The following is a 19,057-nucleotide window of genomic DNA, read 5'->3' as shown; positions in this document are numbered from 1 at the left end:
TTTAGCCATTCTGATAGATGTGATATCTCATTGTGATTTTGATTTGTATTTTCCTAATGATTAGTGATACTGAGCATCTTTCATCTGTCTGTTGGCCGTTTGTATATCTTCTTTGGAAAAATGTCTATTAGGTTTTCTGCCCAATTTTTAATTGGGCTATTTATTTTTTTGGTGTTGGATTATATTAAGGTCTTTCTGTATCTTGAATTTTCATGCCTTATCAGATATATCATTTGCAGATATCTTCTCCCAGTCAATAGATTGCTTTGTCGTTCTGTGGATGGTTTTTTTGCTGTGCAAAAACTTTTTATTTTGCTATCGTCCCATAGTTTCGTTTTGCTGTTGTTTCTCTTGTCTGGGGAGACATATCTAGAAAAATGTTTCCATGGCTGATGTCAGAGAAATTACTGCCTATATTTTCTCCTAGGAGTTTTATGGTTTCATGTCTCACTTAAAGACTTCCGTCCATTTTGGGTTTGTCTCTGTGTGTGGGGTAGGAAAGCGGTCCAGTTTCATTCCTTTTCATGTAGCTATCCAGTTTTCCCGGCACCCTTTGTTGAAGACGCTATCTTTTTCCTCTGGCATGTTCTTGCCTCCTTTGTAGATTAATTGACCATATACGGTGTGGGTTGATTTCTGGACCGTATTCTGTTGTACTGATCTCTGTGGCTACTTTTGTGTCATTTTTCTTGTTTCATTTTTGTAGCTATCCAAGCTATTTTTGTGCTCCTTTATTCTTCCATATACATTTTAGAATCAGTTTCCAGAAAAATTCAGTTGCAGATTTATTTGGAATCCAGTGCATTTGTTAATTTATCTGGTCACTCAATACGTATTTCCCAAGCATGGCACCCACATGTCAGGCTATTATAAGAACTATTAGAACTGTTATCAGAGCTGCAAATATATAGCAGTGAACAAAAAAATAGTCCAAGTCTCCATCCTCTTGGAACCTGTAGTCTGTCAAGGAAGACAGGTAAGTAACATCAGCGTGTGATCAGTGAGAGAAATGGAGCAAGGTAAGGCAAATAGAGACGTGAGGGAAGATGCTGCTTTATTTAGGGTTAAGTACAATAGGGCTTTCTAAAGTGTTCTCAGAGTTCTGAAGGGCTAGAGTGAGCTCTGCTGACCTCTGAGAGAAGAGCAACCCAGGTGGGGAGTAGAGAAATGCAGAGACCCTGAGCAGGGATCTTACTTTGCACATTTGACCTGCAGTGGGAGTTGGGAGAGTGGTAGGAGAGGAAGGCCAAAGGGAAGGGGAGGTGGGGTGGCCCTGTGGCCTACACTAAGGATTATGGAGAGCGTTTGTTGATTGATCATTGTCTCATGGGAGCAGTCGGTGGCCCAGGAAAGGTTTGTGGTCAGAGGACTTGAATGCAAGTTCTAGGCCTGGCTCATAGTTTTGTGGCTCATATGGTCTCTTAATACACCTGAGCTTCTGTTTGCTCACACTAAATAGAGAATAGTTCTAGTAACATATGTATGTATGTGTGTGTGTGTGTGTGTGTGTGTGTGTTTTCCTCCTGAAACCTGAGAGTAAGGTGGAGATGTCATGCTCTTTGTGTGTTTCTTAAGAGCAAAGACGTTCTCATATAAAGCCAGAGAATAAATACCAAAACTAGGGAATTTGATATTGGTACAATCTATTATGTAATCCACAGACCATATCTAATGTTTCTAATTATTGCACGGATGTGCCTTATGGCTGATTTTTCTCCATTCTAGCATCCAGCCTAGGACTGCTGCGTTTAATTGCCAGGTCTCTTCCTTCTCCTCTGATGTGGAATCATTTCTTCGCCTGTCTTCCTTGACCTTGTTAAAAAAAAGAAATTATGTATGCGTGTGTTTATTTATTTATTGTTTTTCTCCTGATTCTTCTCATTATTATTAGATTCATGTTATGCTTTTTGTCCAAATTACCCTAGAAAGGTTGTGTCCTTCATGAGTCTCATCGGGAAGTCCATGGTGTATGTCCAAGTCTGTCTGCCACAAAGTTGCTGTTTATGTGGTTCCTTGTTGAGTTTCTGCCCTCTTTTTTAGTCTCCATTGATTCTTCTTTTTCTAAAGATTTTATTTATTTATTTGACAAATAGAAAGCACAAGGAGGGGAAGCACCAGAGGGAGAAGGAGAAGCAGACACTGTGGAGCAGGGAGCCTGATATGGAGCTCGATCCCAGGGATCATGACCTGAGATGAAGTCAGATGCTTAACCAACTAAGCCACCCAGGTGCCCCACTGATTATTTTCTAACTCTGGTTTTACTTCTGTATTTATTAATGGGTATTCTACAGTAGGATAGAACTTTCCCTCCTTCCCTACCTATTTATTTATACCACTGTGAACTCAGGGGTATTCAGTGACTGAGAATTCAGTAGTATTGTTATTTTGTGCTCAGATTGTCCCAAATTTGTTCTGTGAGGGCCCTTTCAAGGTGCTTCTTGTGTGCTGTTGGTATATTTCCGTCATACTCTAAGAAGCACTACTTTCCGGCATAATAAGGTGCTCCCAACTTGGATTATTCTTTTGCAGCCCCAGTCCTGGGAATTGGCTTTTCCTCCAAAAACCCTGCTTCCTTTGAGTGACATTTAGACACCAAGATCTGGATGCCAGGGGTGCCCGTTGCTAATTTCAGTCTTCCTTGTTTGTTGGTGGAGGTGTTCTTTTAAGTTTTTTATTTATTTGTCAGAGAAAGAGGGAGAGAGCACTCACAAGCAAGGAGGAGGGGCGGGGTGGCAGGCAGAGGGAGAAGCATGTTCCCTTCTGAGCAAGGAGCCTGATATGGGGCTCAATCCCAGGACCCTGAGATTGTGACCTGAGCCAAATGCATACGGTCAACTGACTTAGCCACCCAGGCTCCCTCAGTCTTCCTTGTTATTACTGCATTAAATTCCAGTGTGTGAATGTACCATAGTCTATTCTATTGTTGAGCACATAGACCATTTCCAACTTGGAAGCTATTATGAAAATGCTGCTGAAAATACTTTTGTTTTTTTCCAAGTCTTTTGCAGACATATGTTTTCATTCCTCTTGGGTAGCTACCTGGGAGTGCAATTGCTGGGTAGCAGAGTAGTTGTGGATGTGTGCTTAGTCTATGAAAAATTTGTCCGACTTTTCTCCAGGGTGGTCATATCATTTTATGCCCACCAATAAAGTATGGCGATTCATATTCTCACCAACATTGGATATCCTAAATCTTGTTTTAGCCATGATGGTGGATATGTGGTGGTATCTTGTGGAGGTCATAATTTTTTACTAATTCTTTTCTAATTTTTACTAATTTTCACTAATGATATAGAGCACTTTTTCACATGCATATAGTCTATTTATGTAGCATTCTTTGCAAAATGTCTTTTTTATTTTTATTTTTTATTTTGATTTTTTTAAAAGACTTTATTTATTTATTTGATAGACAGAGATTACAAGTAGGCGGAGAGGCAGGCAGAGAGAGAGAGGAGGAAGCAGGCTCCTGGCTGAGCAGAGAGCCTGATGCCGGGCTCGATCCCAGGACCCTGAGACCACGACCTGAGGCGAAGGCAGAGGGTTTAACCAGCTGAGTCACCCAGGCGCCCCACAAAATGTCTTTTTTTTTTTTTTTAAGATTTTATTTATTTATTTATTTATTTGAGAGAGAGACAGCAAGAGAGAGCATGAGCGAGGAGAAGGTCAGAGGGAGAAGCAGACTCCCCATGGAGCTGGGAGCCTGATGCGGGACTCGATCCCGGGACTCCGGGATCATGACCTGAGCCAAAGGCAGTCGTCCAACCAACTGAGCCACTTAGGTGTCCCCAAAATGTCTTTTTAAAATTGTGTTTGTCCACTTATTTTTGAGCTTGAACTTTTCATACGTTATGGAGATGTAAGTTCTTTGTCAGCTATCTGTGTGCATGTGTAAGCGTATATACACTTTTATGGATTCATAATATTCCAGTTTTTGTTTTTTCATTTTTAATATTTTTCAAATATTTTATTTATTTATTTGAGAGAGTGAAAGTGAGAGAGATCACAGAGGGAGAAAGAGAAGCAGGCTCACCACCGAGCAGGGAGTCTGCTATGGGGCTTGATCCTAGGACCCTGAGCACATGACCTGAGCCGAAGGCAGGCACTTAACTGACTTTTCTAAGTGATGTTTTTAATGAGTAGTTGTTAATTTTCATAAGACTGATTTATGGTTATTGCTTCCTGTGGTCTAAGAAATCTCTGCCTAACTGGATTATGAAGACCTTTTGTTTTGTTTTAGAAGTTTTATAGTTTTCCCTTCTACATTTTGGTCTTTGTTCTATCTGGAATTAATTTTTGTGTAAGGGGTTGAGGTTCATGGTTTTTCACATGAATATCTAGTTATTCCATCAGCATTGGAGAAGACTTCCTCCCTGGATCGCTTTGGTTCCTTTGCCAAAAATCAATTGACCGTGTAAATGTGGTTCTATTTCTGGCTTTTCTTATTTTCCTTTTCTTTGGCTGTTGCAAGTTCTTTGTATCTCCATGTACATTTTCCAACGGACTTTATTACAGAAAAGGTGAGAAGGTAGTACCAAGAGTTTCCTGTGCTCAGTTTCCTCTACTGTTGATATCATTTATTGTCATAGTGCATTTGTTACAATTAATGAATCACTACTGATGCCTTATTTTTAACTAAAGCACATTGTTTATTCAGATCCCCTTAGTTTTTACCTAATGATTCTTCTGTTCCAGAACTCCCAGTCCCATTTTTACCATATTACACTTAGTTGTTATGTCTCCTCAGGTCCCTCTTGGCTCGTCAGTTTATTGTCAGACTTTGGTTTTTGATCACCTTGGTAGTTTTGAGGGACATTGGTTGGATGTTTTGTCAGATCCCTCTCTGTGGGACTTTAATGTTTTTCTCCTGATTAGAGTTGGGTTATAATTTTTTGAGAGAAGAATACAGGTAAAGTACCATTTTTATCCCATATCAAGAGTATGTACTATGAACACGACATATTCCTTTAGTTATTGATGTTAACTTTAATGTTGATCTTGATCACCTGGCTGAACTAGTGTCTATGAGGTCTCTCCGTGGTCAGGTTACCCTTTGGGAGAAAATCAGTTTGCACGGCGGAGCTTTACGTTCCCCTCCTTGAAGACAGAGTATACACGTGATTTTTTTGGAATTCTGCCTGAGAGAGTAGACTCTTCTCCCTCATTTATTTATTTATTTATTTATTCAATCACTGATTTTTTTTCTGTAAGATTTTGAATTTTTGAGTTGAGACTATTTATTGGCACCATATAGGATCCATCTTGATGGACATTTAATATGTACCTGGACCTGAAAAGCGTATTTTTCTATAGTTTTTGGGTTTCGTGTCCTAAAAATGTAAGTTCTGCGAAGTTCATTAATAGTGTTTCTCAGGGGCACCTGGGTGGCTCAGTGGGTTGGGCCTCTGCCTTCGGCTCAGGTCATGATCTCAGGGTCCTGGGATCGAGTCCCGCATCAGACTCTCTGCTCAATGGGGAGCCTGCTTCCCTTCCTCTCTCTCTGCCTGCTTCTCTGCCTACCTGTGATCTCTGTCTGTCAAATAAATAAATAAATAAATAAAGTGTTTCTCAGATATTTCTATCCTTACTGATTTCCTTTTTAAAATATTTTATTTATTTAAGAGAGAGAGAGTACAAGCAGGGGAAGCATCAGAGGAAGAGGGAGAAGCCAGCTCCCTGACAAGCAGGGAGCCTGACATGGGGCTTGATCCCAGGGGAGACACTTAACAGACTGAGCCACCCAGCCGTCCCACTATTTATTCTTTCCTTTCCAATCTACTTTAAAGGTTGTTTAATAATTTTTTTCTTTCCAGTTATTGTTCCTTTTCAAGTATGGATTTTTAAAACATTTCCTGAGATTCCTGATCTGTTTATTCTTTGCTGTCATACTTTCCTTTAAAACCTCACATGTATTTATAATAGCTGCTTTAAAGTTCTTGCCTGCTAATTACAACATCTGGGTTGGTTTCTAGGGATTGCATTTTCTCTTTACTTGGGGCCATTTCCCCCTTTTTCTCACAGGATGTGGGTGATACTATGTATGGAGTCTGGTTTATGTCATCTTCCTTTAAATGGCATTGAGTTTGTTCTGAAAGACCGTTAAAGCAGCGGCAGAGCATTGTGGCCTTGTCAGGCATGGTGTGATTCCCTGTTACAGCAGGTCTGTTTCAGTTTCAAATTTAGCTTTTGGGGTGTGTCCTCTTAGGGGCCCATTCTAAAGAAGTGGCCTTTCAATGTCTCAGTTAAATGTCAATGTGCTCAGTGAGCCCCTTCACCCTGGCCTCGTTGGACCTCTGATAGTTCTCAGCATTTTTATGGCCTCTGGTGTCACTCCCTGCTCATCTCCCAGTTCTGTAGCAGAAGGTCTTTGTAGGGTCTTGCTGAATTTTGCCCTGTGCAGGTGCAACCCAGCCCTTGGCCAGAGGCCTGCAGTGAAGGCACAGACTGTGACGGCTCCCCTCTGCGCAGCTCTCCTGCCAGCGCCCCTGCCCCCATGAAGCCAGCTGCTTTCTCAGAGCAGGGCAGTTGCTGCCCCTTTCTGGGCTCCGTCTCCTCCGTGTTGTGAGGACAAGAGAGGTGATCATGGTGACTTGCTGTTTTTCTCCCAAAGTTGATAGTCTGGAAACAATTGCCTCATCTATTTTGTTTTCTAGCTGTTTGGGCAGATGGCACATCTGGTACCGGTTCTGTCTTATGGCCGGAAGTTAGGCAGTAGGTTAGTTAGGATGTGTGCAAGTTATGCACAAACAGTAAGTATTTATACAAATATGTGTAAGGGCTGTAATGCTATCTTTATCCCACCAGGATTTATAATTGTACAGACAAGATAAAGGTTAGGCTTTAAATACTGGGTGTCCTGCCTATGGTTAGATCTCTGAAGCTTCTAGCAGCCAGATTGCACAATGTATTATAAAAGTGGGATGTACACATTTTTCTTCACTTACCTTCTCCCACTCTCACCCACTAACTGTGTTGTGTTAAAAAGTTATAAATTTTCCTCTCTTCAGGGAGAACTTTCATGGACAGAGAAAAGAACTCTTCCAGGTCTGTGGAGGGGCAATGTTTATAGGACATCTTTCTCTACAGTGTTTAATTCTCCTTCTGTAATGGAAGGAAGACCTATTTATTCCAAAATGGTTACTTTGGCACAATGGTTTATTTGGGCCAGAAATAAAACAGAATCACTTATCCCTTCTGCCTTTTATTTCAGAAATACTGTGGAGGGATGAACTTTATAAGCAGAGGCGATGTTAAAAAACAAAAACCAGGAGAAATTTAAAACAATAATCTGCCTTTGGAAAGTCTTAACGTTTTATGTGATTAAAGAAATAAGGCATTTGATCTTTAGTCCTGTATTTGTCCTGATTCCTGTCCCTCCCCCTTCTCTGTGGTGCAGAGGACTTGGTATTCAGACTCTTGGATGCAGTCAGAAGACAGTCTGGGGTTGTCAGAAGATCATTCCAAGGCAGGTTAAAATAGCAAACATTGCACTAAATTCTTTTCCATTTGTTACGGAAAAAGGCTAGCTGGTGAAAACTAACTGTAGGCTTGAGCTGATGTAAATTTGAATACAAATGTGTATTTGTATATAATTGTGATGTAAAGGCCTCCTGGGCATCTTTGCTTCCTGTGTTTGGGGAGTTGTCAGGTAGAGATTAAAGAACGAATTCTAGGGGCACCAGCTTCAGAAAGAGAAGTGGGTTCATTATCTTGGTGTCCTGCTACAAGGTCTCATAGGGCAGTAACACTGTCTGTGTCCAGTACATCGCAAATGATTCACTGGGACATTGACGTGGTTAACTCTGTGGGTATTTGCCAAATACAAAATTCTCTCCTTAAAACACTTCTGAACTCGAGTGATCAGAAATTCAGTGTTGATAAAAAATTTTCCTTGCTTTCAGTAATGCTGTCAATCAAAATTGCTGAGTCCATTTATGAATGGCAAAGACTGACTTTTAAAATTCTGACACTCTATTTGAATTCAGTATTGTGGTCTCTGGATTTTCACAATGCTGCCCTCCCATAATCCCTTTCGTTATCATATTCTGACATGATTTCACCGAGTAATACAGAAAGGAAAAAGCTAACAGAAGCTGAGATAAATTTTATTTTTCTTTCAAACAGAAGAAAGATAAAAGGTGGGGTTACACTTTTATAAATATCTATAAATATTGAGCGATAAGCAAATTTTCCAAATAAATAAATAAATATTGCCACATGCTAAGGAACGTAGGAAATTGTGGGGACTACCCCGGCTCTGCCAAAGGAAGAACCCCTAATAAATGGTATTGCGTGTATAAGACTATGACCAGTTTTCTGCCAAAGTCTTTTCCGGGATTTTATGTCTAGTTATCAGTATGGGGGAGCTTCCAAAAGCTTATAGACAGTGTAATATCTCTAACAGGAAATGAAAACTATGGAGAAAATATTTGCCATGCACTGCTATATGGGAGCATACACAGTTTTAGTGTTTCAGAATAGGAACCAGTCCTTAAAGTTCAGTTTAAAACCATCAAATGAAAACAGTTGTCCAATATTTCAGAAGTAAAAAGAACAGATTTGTTTCTCAGGCTGGGTGCATGATGGCAGTGGGAAAAAGCAAGGTGATGCGAAGAAGCTGTTGCTAGATAGCATTCTGCTCTGTGGGTGGCCATCTAACAGAGGTAGGAACATGGGACCCCCTCTTCCCCTCCATAGGAAGACTCTGAGTCAGGTGGTAAAGCTAGGTAGAGGGAGGCTGAGCATCAGGCCCACCTGGCTGGTGCCTCAGCTGTTGGGTAAGTGAGGTTTGGTTTTCACGGGACCAAAAACTGTCTTCATGTAATGCCCCCAGAATTTGCAAGTGGCCAAGACTGGAACATGTCAGCCCAGGAGGGTTTACCTCTGGAGCCAGCGCTGGAGAGCGATAAGCAGAGCATAGAGAAGAACTGACAGTGTTGTCTTTGGGTAACTCCTACATTTTGATCCCCTGATTATTGGACTTCTTTTCCCCTGAGTCCTTGATGCCACTTCACTTCCACAGAAAACGGAACCCAAGAGCAATCCCATTGTCATTGCGAGACTCCCTCCCTGTGTCAGTTTGGTAGTTAATCCTGAATGCAATACTACTCAGCTGGGAAGTAGGCTTCATAAATGCCTCAGAGGGGAATTTGAATTTATTTCCATTTAAAAATTTATTTCAAAAAAAAAAAATTCCATTTCCTAGCAGGGGAGATTTTCATGAGCCAATGCCAAAGCTCTTCCCCTGGCCAAATTCACTAAAGCCCAAGACAGGGCCCATAGACAGGGTTATATCACGGTCTGCTTGGGAGCAGGCAGGGTCCTTCTCGTCCCTTCCGCTCTGGCTCCACAGAAGGGGAGAGAGCCTGGCAAGAGGGGCCGCTCCACAAGGAGGTTGAATTTTCTAGCTTGATTTCTTGATGCCTCGGTCATCCCAGCGTTCTAGTTCCCTTTTGACGAGCCTACTACCCATCTTTCTGACAGCTCTTCTCCAGAGATGCTCAAGGAAGAGAAAAGCCTTGAGGTTAGGATTTTACCAGTTTGCCCAGGTCAGCTGTTAATGGCCTAGTCAAGGTTGCAGACTCAATGCCAACAGGGTCGGGGCTGGTGCCACAAACGTCAGGAGAAGTTGGAGATGCTGCTGGCGTTGGCTTTTCCTTCACCTTCGAGGTGGTGAGCTCACTAAGCCTGTGTTTGGGTTTTAATGCTGGACTGATGGAAAGGAGAGGCATAGGGAAGAGGAACTGCCCGGGGTGTTGGGGGGATGGGTGGTGGTGGGGTGGGAATCCCTCGCTCCTTCAGGAAGACGAAACTTCTAGTTTTATCTTTCTGGGCTTCAGAGTTCGGACAGTGGCATAGGCGGGGTGGGGAAGGCGGTGAAACTGCCATGACTCAGGCCTTAAAGGTACATTCTCGGGGGACCTCCTGGCGCTAACTGCCCGCTCCACCCCCACCTTCCCTTTCCCTGCACTGCGGAGGGCGCGGGTCCCTCTGAAGACAGTTTGGTTTTCTGAAAGGCGGCTGGGAAAGGATTCCTTTCTGGTTTCCCTAGATGAACTTGGGGAGGGGGCGGCACCTGTCCACGCCCATCCCCCCCGCGTGCACGTTCACCCGGTTGCCTCTGAGCACCCCTAACGGGTCGCTGGCCACCACACTGTTGTCCTCGGCGCTCGGGAGCTCCTGGGAGCAGGAGGCCGGGGCCGGGGTCATGCGGGGCCGGGGCTTCAGCACGTTCAACGGGTCGTGCTCCATGTCCTCGGCGCTGCGCGTGTGACGCCGCGGCCTGGGGGTGTTGAAGTGGATGAGGGGGATCTCATTCCTCCGGGACAGAAACTGGGAGTAGGGCGGCGGGTTGGTGCCCGGCAGGAAGGCCCTCTTGGCTTGGCCCAGGCTGACGAGGAAGCGGTGCTGCGGGGAGTGGTACACGTCGTAGCCGTTTTCCAGTGTCCGCTGTCGGAACCTGCAGCTCTCGGGGCTGAAGAGGTGCTGAAAGGGAAGGCGGTGGGGTGAGCGCCCCGCGGACCCCCGGCCTCGTGCTCCGCCCCCGGACCGCACCAGCCCCTCCGGGGTGGGGGTGCTGGGCCTGGCTTAGCCCTCCCTCCGGGGCTCCATCAGGGGCCGTCCTTAACCCCTCGCTCCCTTCTGCGGGGGAGATCTGGCCTGCGCTTTCCAGCTTTCCAGTTCCCAAGCAGGCAGCACGGCTGGGAACTGCAGGGAGCTGCGGCAGCGTCCCCCACAGCTCCCGAGCCCACAGCTCCCGAGCCCGGGCCCTCCCGCCCTGCACTCGCTGGCTTGGTTGTGGGCTGGCCACCGCAGGCAGCCCTTTATCCAGCTTGTGGAGGAACGGCCAGCTTCAGTACGACCCGGGCCCTCCCGCCTCTGCCTTTGGCTGGAAGTTGGCTTGGGTCTGTCTCCTTGCCTGGAGAAAGGAGGGGGTATAGGATTTGTAGGGTCAGACATAACAGAGGGTACTCACACTGAGATGATGTCCTTTGGGATTTGGGGCTGGGAACTCTGGCAACAGATGACTAGGTTTGAACCCTCACTCTGCCACTAACTAGTACTGGGTTTTACCGAAAGCCTTCTAGGACCCTGCGCATGTTGTTTCCGTTAATCCTCAAACTCCACGGTGTTTTTACAGAGGAGGACTATCTATATGCCTAAGTGTGGTCCAGAGAGATTTTAATTGAATGCCTATATTGTTCCACAAAGAGTTGTCTACTTGTGGCCAGATACTGTAGTGGGTGCTGGGACATGGCAACAAGCCAAGCAGGAAATCATTGCTGTCATGGTATTTCTAGTGGGTCTGACTGGTGGGGAAGAGGTTCCTGAGATGAGCAGTCCTCCTACTGTATGACCTCAAAATCCTTTGGACTATGCCTGCAACCTGTGATTTGGGAAATCCTATGCTTACCAATCTGAATGACCAGCGACCACAGTTAAGGCAGAGATCATTCATGAGAAGTCTTCATTTTTTTCCTATTTTTTTAACGATTTTATTTGTTTATTTGACAGAGAGAGAGGGAATGAGCACAGCAGGAGTGTGGTGGCAGGCAGAGGGAGAGGGAGAAGCAGACTCCTTGCTGAACAAGGAACCAGATGAGGGACTCGATCCCAGGACTCTGGGATCATGATCTGAGCCAAAGGCACGTCCCCAACTGACTGAGCCACCCAGGTGTCCCCATGACAGATCTTTAACTGGAGGGAGATCCCAATTTACTTCTTCCAGGTGAGGAAACTGATGTGGAGAAAAGTGAGGGAACCAGCCTGAGGTCAAGAAGGTGTAGTAAAAGAATCGGGAAGACACGCATGGCTTCTCACTAGAGGACCCACGTATAAGGTGCTGTGTAGATAGATGCATGGATGGGTGCCCGTAGGCGATCAGAACTCGAGGCTAAGAGAACCAGAACTCCAGAACCAGACTAGCTGGGGTTCAAGCCCCAGCTGCATAAACCTGAACATCTACTACTTAGATCGACTAAATCACTCCGTAAAAACATCACCAAGCACTGCCAGTGGAATCTTTCTAAGATTTTATGTTCTGGGGAAGAAACGGATTATCTTTAAATGGTGGCCAGCCCAAAAAAGAAACTCACGGATCCAAAGATGTTGCCTCGGAAGTCCATACACAGGTACCGCCTGCTCATCACACCTGTGATCACCACAAAGCCGGCATCCTCTGATCTGATCATCAGGGCGCCTACGGAGAAAATCATCGAGGTCAAAACCTGGCTGCGTGTCCCATTCCTAGTGCCCTTCCTGAAAATGCACCTGCCTGAAACCTTCCTGGGTGGATTCTCAGAGTGCTGATTTCACTTCACCCTCCCTTGTCCTTACTTGTTCAGCTTCATTTCTTCTGATTCCCCCCTTGCAAACTCCCACCCCCCCCACCCCCCATGTGCCCCTACTTCCACCTCATGTCTGTACGGAGCACTCTGAACTCCCAGCATTCTCTCCTCCGTGCCGGACACATGTTTCCCTCTCCCCTGTTCTGTCTCTACTTCCCCCATTGCCCGGCTAATGCCTCTTCATGTCTGTGGCCGTCATCACGCTCTCACAAGCCTTCTGGGCTTTTGGGATTTTTAAATCGACACCGAGATGTCCTTCGAGGATCCGGCTTGTAAATAAAGCCTGACGTTCACTGAGGGATCTGCACGGTAGTCCGTGATCCCTCACCCACCACCCGTTATGAACCCAGAACTGCGAGAGAATTGATCTCCCCCTCCCTTCTCTGCTTATTGAAGTCTCTCATCCTTCCAGGCCAGGCTCAGATGTCACTTGCTATGAAGAGTTTCCTAATCTCCCTATTCAGAATGAATGCCCTCACCTGCATTACAGAGTGTATGTCACTCACCTGACCTTGACCAAGTTCAGGTTATCTAGGGCCTCCCCTAGAGTGAGCTCCCTGGGAGGAGAGGGCTTATTTCTCTGTGTCTATTAGATACTACAGATGCACAGTATTTCTTCTTGGATCTTTACTGCTACTCTCTGTCCTCTTCTTGCTTGGCGGTGTCCACTCCAGGGCAGTCCCTCATGGTCTTTCAGTGTCCCCACTCAACAAACAGTCTCCAACAAGGGCCTAAACCCCACACATACTGCCCACACTTTAAATAATCAGTAACTGCCTGCCCTCACGTAATTGTAACAATTGCAATGCGTTGTACCAAGGACCAGTTAAACTCTAAAGCTGTTTTGTGGCAAGACTATCATTCAGCAAGAGTTCCACCCCAAAGGCTGCTTAATTACCTGACATTTTCTGCTAAAAATCATTTAAGTCTTTAAAGTCACTTGCATTTACTTACCACAGAATTTCCATATGCATCTCCTTTAGCCTCACAACCCCCCCGGCAGCTGTTTGAACTTCTATTTTAGAAATGTAGTATGGAGAGGTTGAAAATGCCCGGGATCTGTGCTCAGGAAGTGGGATGACTTACACCTGGGTCTCCCCCCTTTCCCTGAGTAGGCTCAACTCTGAGGAGAGTAGCAGACAATACTTAGACACCAGCTGAGGATAGAGCTTCGTTTGGACTAAAATTGGAATGATTTGGGACAGAGGGAATGAGGGCGGGAGCAAGCCCAGAAAGACAAGAAAGCAAGAAGACCAAGGAGAAACATTAATTTGTTCCCATGTTTGGCTACGGGTCAGCCTTGAGGGAGGCTTCTGGAAGTGGGGTGGAGTATAGGAGGTGCAGAGGTTATTTAAATTGCCCCATGATGAGGTCTGCCTACGGGTCTCAAATATATGGCTAATCGTAGGACAAACTCTGAGAGAAACAAAGAAATGTGTAAAAATAAGTTTCTGTTCTGATGAATTTTCAGCCTAACTGGGAAAAAATTACACATAGTCACTGGTTTTGAGTGGTTGCACTTAGGTACTTTACAGATTTTAAATTCTCCAAACAACTGTGATCTGGTTAGTCTTACTAGTATTAACATGGGTGGCAGCAGCATCCCCATTTATGTGCAGAGGGAACAAGGACAGGATTTAAAGTCGGGACAGCCACTCTAACATCATCTTCCTACAACCCAGCGATCACCTCCCACAGAAACCATCCCCAGCCTGAGGAGACAAAACCTAGTGCCAAGATCCGTGGCGCAACCCGTGAGAATCCCAAGTCACACTGCCCCTGAGAGGGTCAGGGAAGGGGCACTGAGCCAGGAACCAGGCCACATGGATTCTGGTCCCAGTTATGCCACTTTCTAACTCAGTAGCCTTGGACAAGTCATTGTTCCAGCCTCGGGTTCCTCAGCTGCGTAAAGAGGGTGATAGTAACTGGCCTGGGGACTTTACAGGGTTCTGATCAGAAATGAACACAATGGTGGTTGGAAAAGTGACTTTTTTCAGGGAGCACGGAGCAAATGGAAGGCATTAGGTAGCACGCGCTGGCCTGCCATTTACGGCAAGCCCAGACTTCAGCAGCCACGCGGGCCTGGTGCTCAGGGTCAGCGTGGGCCCTGTGCGAGCCACGTGATCTCCTGGGCTCTGGGGGCGGTCCCAGTAGCAAACAGCCTGGAGGGGAAACTTGAGCAGCTGCTACAGATGATGCACAGTCTTGAGTCAAACCAATAGGAACCAATGAGAAAGGGCAGAAAAGGGAAGAGACAGGTGGCCTTCCCTTCGCCTGTGCGGAAGGCATGTTTCCACAGGCCGCGGAGGTTCTAGGGCAGAATCTGGCAGAAAGAAGGCACGACAACCTGTTGCAGCCAGGTGGGCCTAATGGACTGGCCTGTGATCCCAAAAGAAGCATGGGGTTGGGGTCAAGGTGTCCTCTAGGTGACCTTAGCCAATGTAGTTCCTTAACCTTTGTTTTTCAGAGGTAGTGGGATTATTGACCTCGTTTGGTCATCTTGAGGGTGTAACAAGATAATATTTTTCTCCACAATAAAAACACTTTCTAAAATGTTAGTAATTTTATTATTGCCACTTGCCTCCACTCTGCTCTAGAAGTGGGAAATTATTGGAGCACCTGGGTGGCTCAGTTGGTTGACAGTCCAGCTCTTGATTTGGGTTCAGGTCATGATCTCAGGATCCTGGGATTTGTGCCCAGCAGGGACTCTGCTTGAGGATTCTCTCCCTTTCCCTCTTCTTCTGCTCCTCCCCTTATGCTCTCTCTCTATCAAATAAATAATAAATCTTTAAAAAAAAAAATAGTAGGGGCGCCTGGGTGGCTCAGTGGGTTAAAGCCTCTGCCTTCGACTCAGGTCATGATCCCAGGGTCCTGGGATGGAGCCCACATAGGGCTCTCTGCTCAGCAGGGAGCCTGCTTCCCCCTCTCTCTTTGCCTGCCTCTCTGACTACTTGTGATCTCTGTCTGTCCAATAAATAAATAAAATCTTAAAAAAAAAAAGAATTTACCAAAAAAAAAATAGACAATGATTGGCTCTGTTCTATTCTCATGCTGGTAAATGATGATGGTGGATGTAAAGTGCTTCGAGCTCCTGGAAAGAAAGATACTATTTTGCAAGATTAAAGAGCCCCAGGATAATTCAGCTTCAAGTAGAGAGAGCACCAGTGGGGAAAATGGAAGAAGGAAAAATATCAGGATCTTGGACATGGTATTAACCACAGGTAATAGGCATCTCTTCTGCTGTTTTCAATGAAACGGGGATGGTGGGGAGTGGGCGGGTGGCCTTCTTCATAGCAGGATCAGAGACACAGATATCAGAGAGGCTCTCTGACTTCAGTGCTGTGAGCCCCAAAGGAGGTTATAGAATCTTACAGGCAGGTAATTTCACAACGACTGACAACCCAAAGATGGGTTGGGCACTCAGCTATTAATCAAGAATTGCCTAAAGCACAATGATCAAATGAACCATATTTCACCAGCAAGGTATAATTAATTAGGAGGAATAAAACACCACACACCCTCCATCAGTGTAAGCATATCCTCCACCAGTCTGTGAATGACTTGTGCTACTTATCTGCACGCCTCAGTGTTTCCTTTTTCCGTTTTAGCTAACTTTTGACCTTTGTATATACATTTATTTGGGTAATGACACAATGACTGATTTGAATAGTATTAAGGTTTATGTAAAGTAGGACGAGTAAGTCTCCTTCCCCCCAGCAAGACCCCCCAACCCGAGTTGCCCTCTGCTGGTTTGTGTTGATTTCTAGAGACATAATGCTTGGCTATTGTCTACATCTGACAAAATAAAATCATTCCTAACCAAAAAAAAAAAAAAAAAAAAGGTCTGAAATAATTTCCCTTCATTTTGCTTCTTCTCAATCACTTTAATTCACTCCCCACTGGAATGAGTGCCTCCTCTGAGCCAGATGCCAGTAGATATTTGAGGAAAGAGTTCTCCAGCTCAGGCTGCTGGCTGAAGTCAGAGCACTCACACTGTTCCACACACAGCTCACCAGAGCCGTCTCGCACTCTCTCCATCATGCTCAAGGACGGGTCTTTGAGGGTTTCTTTCAGTAAAAGCTTTTGTTAAATATCTCTTGAATAAAATGAGCAACACTTTGTATGCACCAAGTGTATCCATATTTAGTGCAGATTTTTGCCATTCAACTCCAACCTGGTTTCCCAAATGTTGTCTCCCGAACCCTACTGCATCCCCTGGAGTTCTGGAAAGTGCCTGGTACTTGCAGAGAACTTTGCTCCCTCCTCTCATCTCCCGTCATCATCCACTGAGCACTTGAAGAGGTAGGCACGGCTGGCTTTCCCTGCGGATGTATCTTGCTACAGTTTTAAGGACCTTTGATTCCACACAGCAAGGTCACAGAAAATTATCAATTAATTCAGTACAACAATAAGGGCAAATCATTATTCCCATAAGAAGTTTCCTTTAATGAAACAGAGACTGTGATTACTCTGTCATTCCTTCCATTTGCTCTAGGTTGAATCAGCTTGCATTCTTCTGTACCCTCGGCGTAACTTTGACCCATTGTTCTGAAGTAGAAGACCTTGTCTTTTTCCATACTTATCCCCCTCTTACCACAGAATCCCCTATGTAGGGGCTCACGAAGGCACCCTCATTTGAATCGCAGCTAACTGATCAGCTGTGGACTGTGATCCAGCTTGTCACAAACCTAAACCTTAAAATCATTCGGTGGCCTCATGTTGCCAAGCAGTTCCCAACTAGCTCAATCTGCCACTGAGTGGAAATTTCAGCTCCACAGAGAGGAATCACCAACCGATAGCAAACTGGGTCCCTCTGAAGCCCCCAGGAAACATGCTGGGAGCATGGATGCATGGACGGTTCATGGGCTTGGTCAGACCCATCAAGACAACACACCTGGACAGTCTGTCTTTAGCACATCTTTCCTGAGAAGTTTTATCAGACCAGAATATTGGAAACTCAGAGTTGGAAAGAGCCCCTGAATTCATCTATCCCAATCCTAGGTCTGATACAGGAATCTTCTCTGTAACCTCCATTGTTAGCCCTGTCCAAAGTTTATGAGCCAAACTCAGTGTCAATGACCTATCTGGTTTTTCCCCCTCTCAGCTTCCTTGCCTTTCTTTCTGTACATTTTTGGACTCTTTGGATAGGACAAAGTGAGAGTGGCTGCTATTGTGGGAAGAGGGATTATAGTTAAGACAAATTAATCGTGTTGGAAGAAACAAGTAAATGCTAATTAAGAATCTTCTCCCCGGGGCTAAGCACACATGTGTGCGCGTGCACGCGTGCGTACACACACACACACACACACACACAATTGGATTCCAGGCAAGAAGCTAGGAGGCTGGAGTAGCACTCTGGTCTAGCCCAAGGCCTCCCCAGATCCCTTGGAGGTGGGTGGATGGAGGAGCTCTCCATCCTTCCCGGCTGGAAAAAAGCCCCTATTGCCCCTACTCACTGTAGATGGTCTGGTGGGGTGTGCCATCCACATGGCCATCCTTGTGGATCTGCAGGTGGTAGCTGTTCCTGGCAGTGGCCGTGTACAGGTGGGTCAGGCCACCCCAGCTGGAGCCGAGCAGCGGGGAGGCGTTGGGATAGGCTCTGACTACCCAGCACAGGACAGAGACCAGGAGCCCAAGACGGGTCACTGACATTGCTCTGAATGGCTGGCTGGAGTTTGAAACCTGACACTGCCTGTGCCTGCCAGGCCTTTTCCTCCTCTTCTTTGTGGGTATCTGGCCTGCGGATCCTAGCTGGATTCCCTCCTTTTTTCCCTCGGACTTTTAAAGGGTAGCCGTGTGACATCAAACAGGAAAAACTGTACTGTCCACATCCTCTGTGTTGTAACCAGCCCGTTGGAAGAGAACGCAGAGCCCTCCAAGGTTCACGGAAGGCACGTTGTTATACGCACGCACACACACACACAGACACACACACACCCCTCAATTTCATGCCAGCGCTCCAAAAAGTGAATGATGTGTGGGCAAAAGTTATCTACGATTCTGGGTTGTCTGTTGACCTGTCCCACTTCCACCAGGAAATGTGAAGGGAGCCAGCAGTTCTGGAAAAAAAAACAAAAAACCCAGCTTCAGTCCTGCAGTCGACAGACTCCTGTGCAATTAATCTCTCATTGAGTCTACTCATTTTGGTTTTCTCCATCCTTTTAATTCTGATCAGCAACTGTGTATCCGGTGCTTTCTCTGTGCACAGCACCAGGTGGGTGTCTTGAAGGTACAGAAATAATACAGGACACCATCAGGCAGAGAGCACCCTCTGAGATCCTTCTTCATGAAGATACAGGAACTGCAAACAGAGTCCAAAAGCCCAAGTTGTCACCTTGGGAAGATTTCAAAATAGGAAGAAAGGAAACCAAACCTTGAGGTCACTGCTGCTCTAGGAAATTCTGAGGTTTGAGTTCTCGGTTTTCCTAGTTCGGACTGTGTAAGGGCAACTAAGCTGGTATTATGGTCTCTTTAACTGTATGTAGAGTAATTCAGAGACTTCATGGAAATGGGAAGGCTGGCGGCTGAGAACCTGGGAAGGTCCCAGGGGCAGAGCAGCAGGCCAGGGTGTCTCACAGCTCGTGTCTCCTGGGGGGCTGGCTCCTGGGGCTGGACACTTCCTTGCAGACCCTGCTGACAGGTGTGCACTCTGGGAAGCTACGCCGGACGGGGCGGGGGCAGTGCCGTGCCTATAGTCCAATGGGGAGCAACTA

The 19,057-nt window shown here is 45.7% G+C and overlaps 1 protein-coding gene across 1 annotated transcript; it reads right to left on the bottom strand.

Moving 5' to 3' along the window:
• Positions 1-7,924: 7,924 nt before the first annotated feature.
• Positions 7,925-18,319, bottom strand: FGF23 (fibroblast growth factor 23). Its single transcript, XM_004778280.3, has 3 exons — positions 17,801-18,319; positions 12,093-12,196; positions 7,925-10,482 (listed from the first exon to the last, which is right to left on the bottom strand). Exons 1-3 carry the CDS (start codon positions 17,994-17,996, stop codon positions 10,045-10,047), a joined length of 738 nt encoding a protein of 245 aa, XP_004778337.1. The 5' UTR covers positions 17,997-18,319; the 3' UTR covers positions 7,925-10,044.
• Positions 18,320-19,057: the final 738 nt, after the last annotated feature.

This window comes from Mustela putorius, unplaced genomic scaffold (assembly GCF_011764305.1).
Source record: "Mustela putorius furo isolate JIRA1106 unplaced genomic scaffold, ASM1176430v1.1 tig00003988_pilon_pilon_pilon, whole genome shotgun sequence".
Classification (NCBI taxonomy): Eukaryota; Metazoa; Chordata; class Mammalia; order Carnivora; family Mustelidae; genus Mustela; species Mustela putorius.
This window is presented reverse-complemented; position numbering and strand designations above follow the sequence as displayed.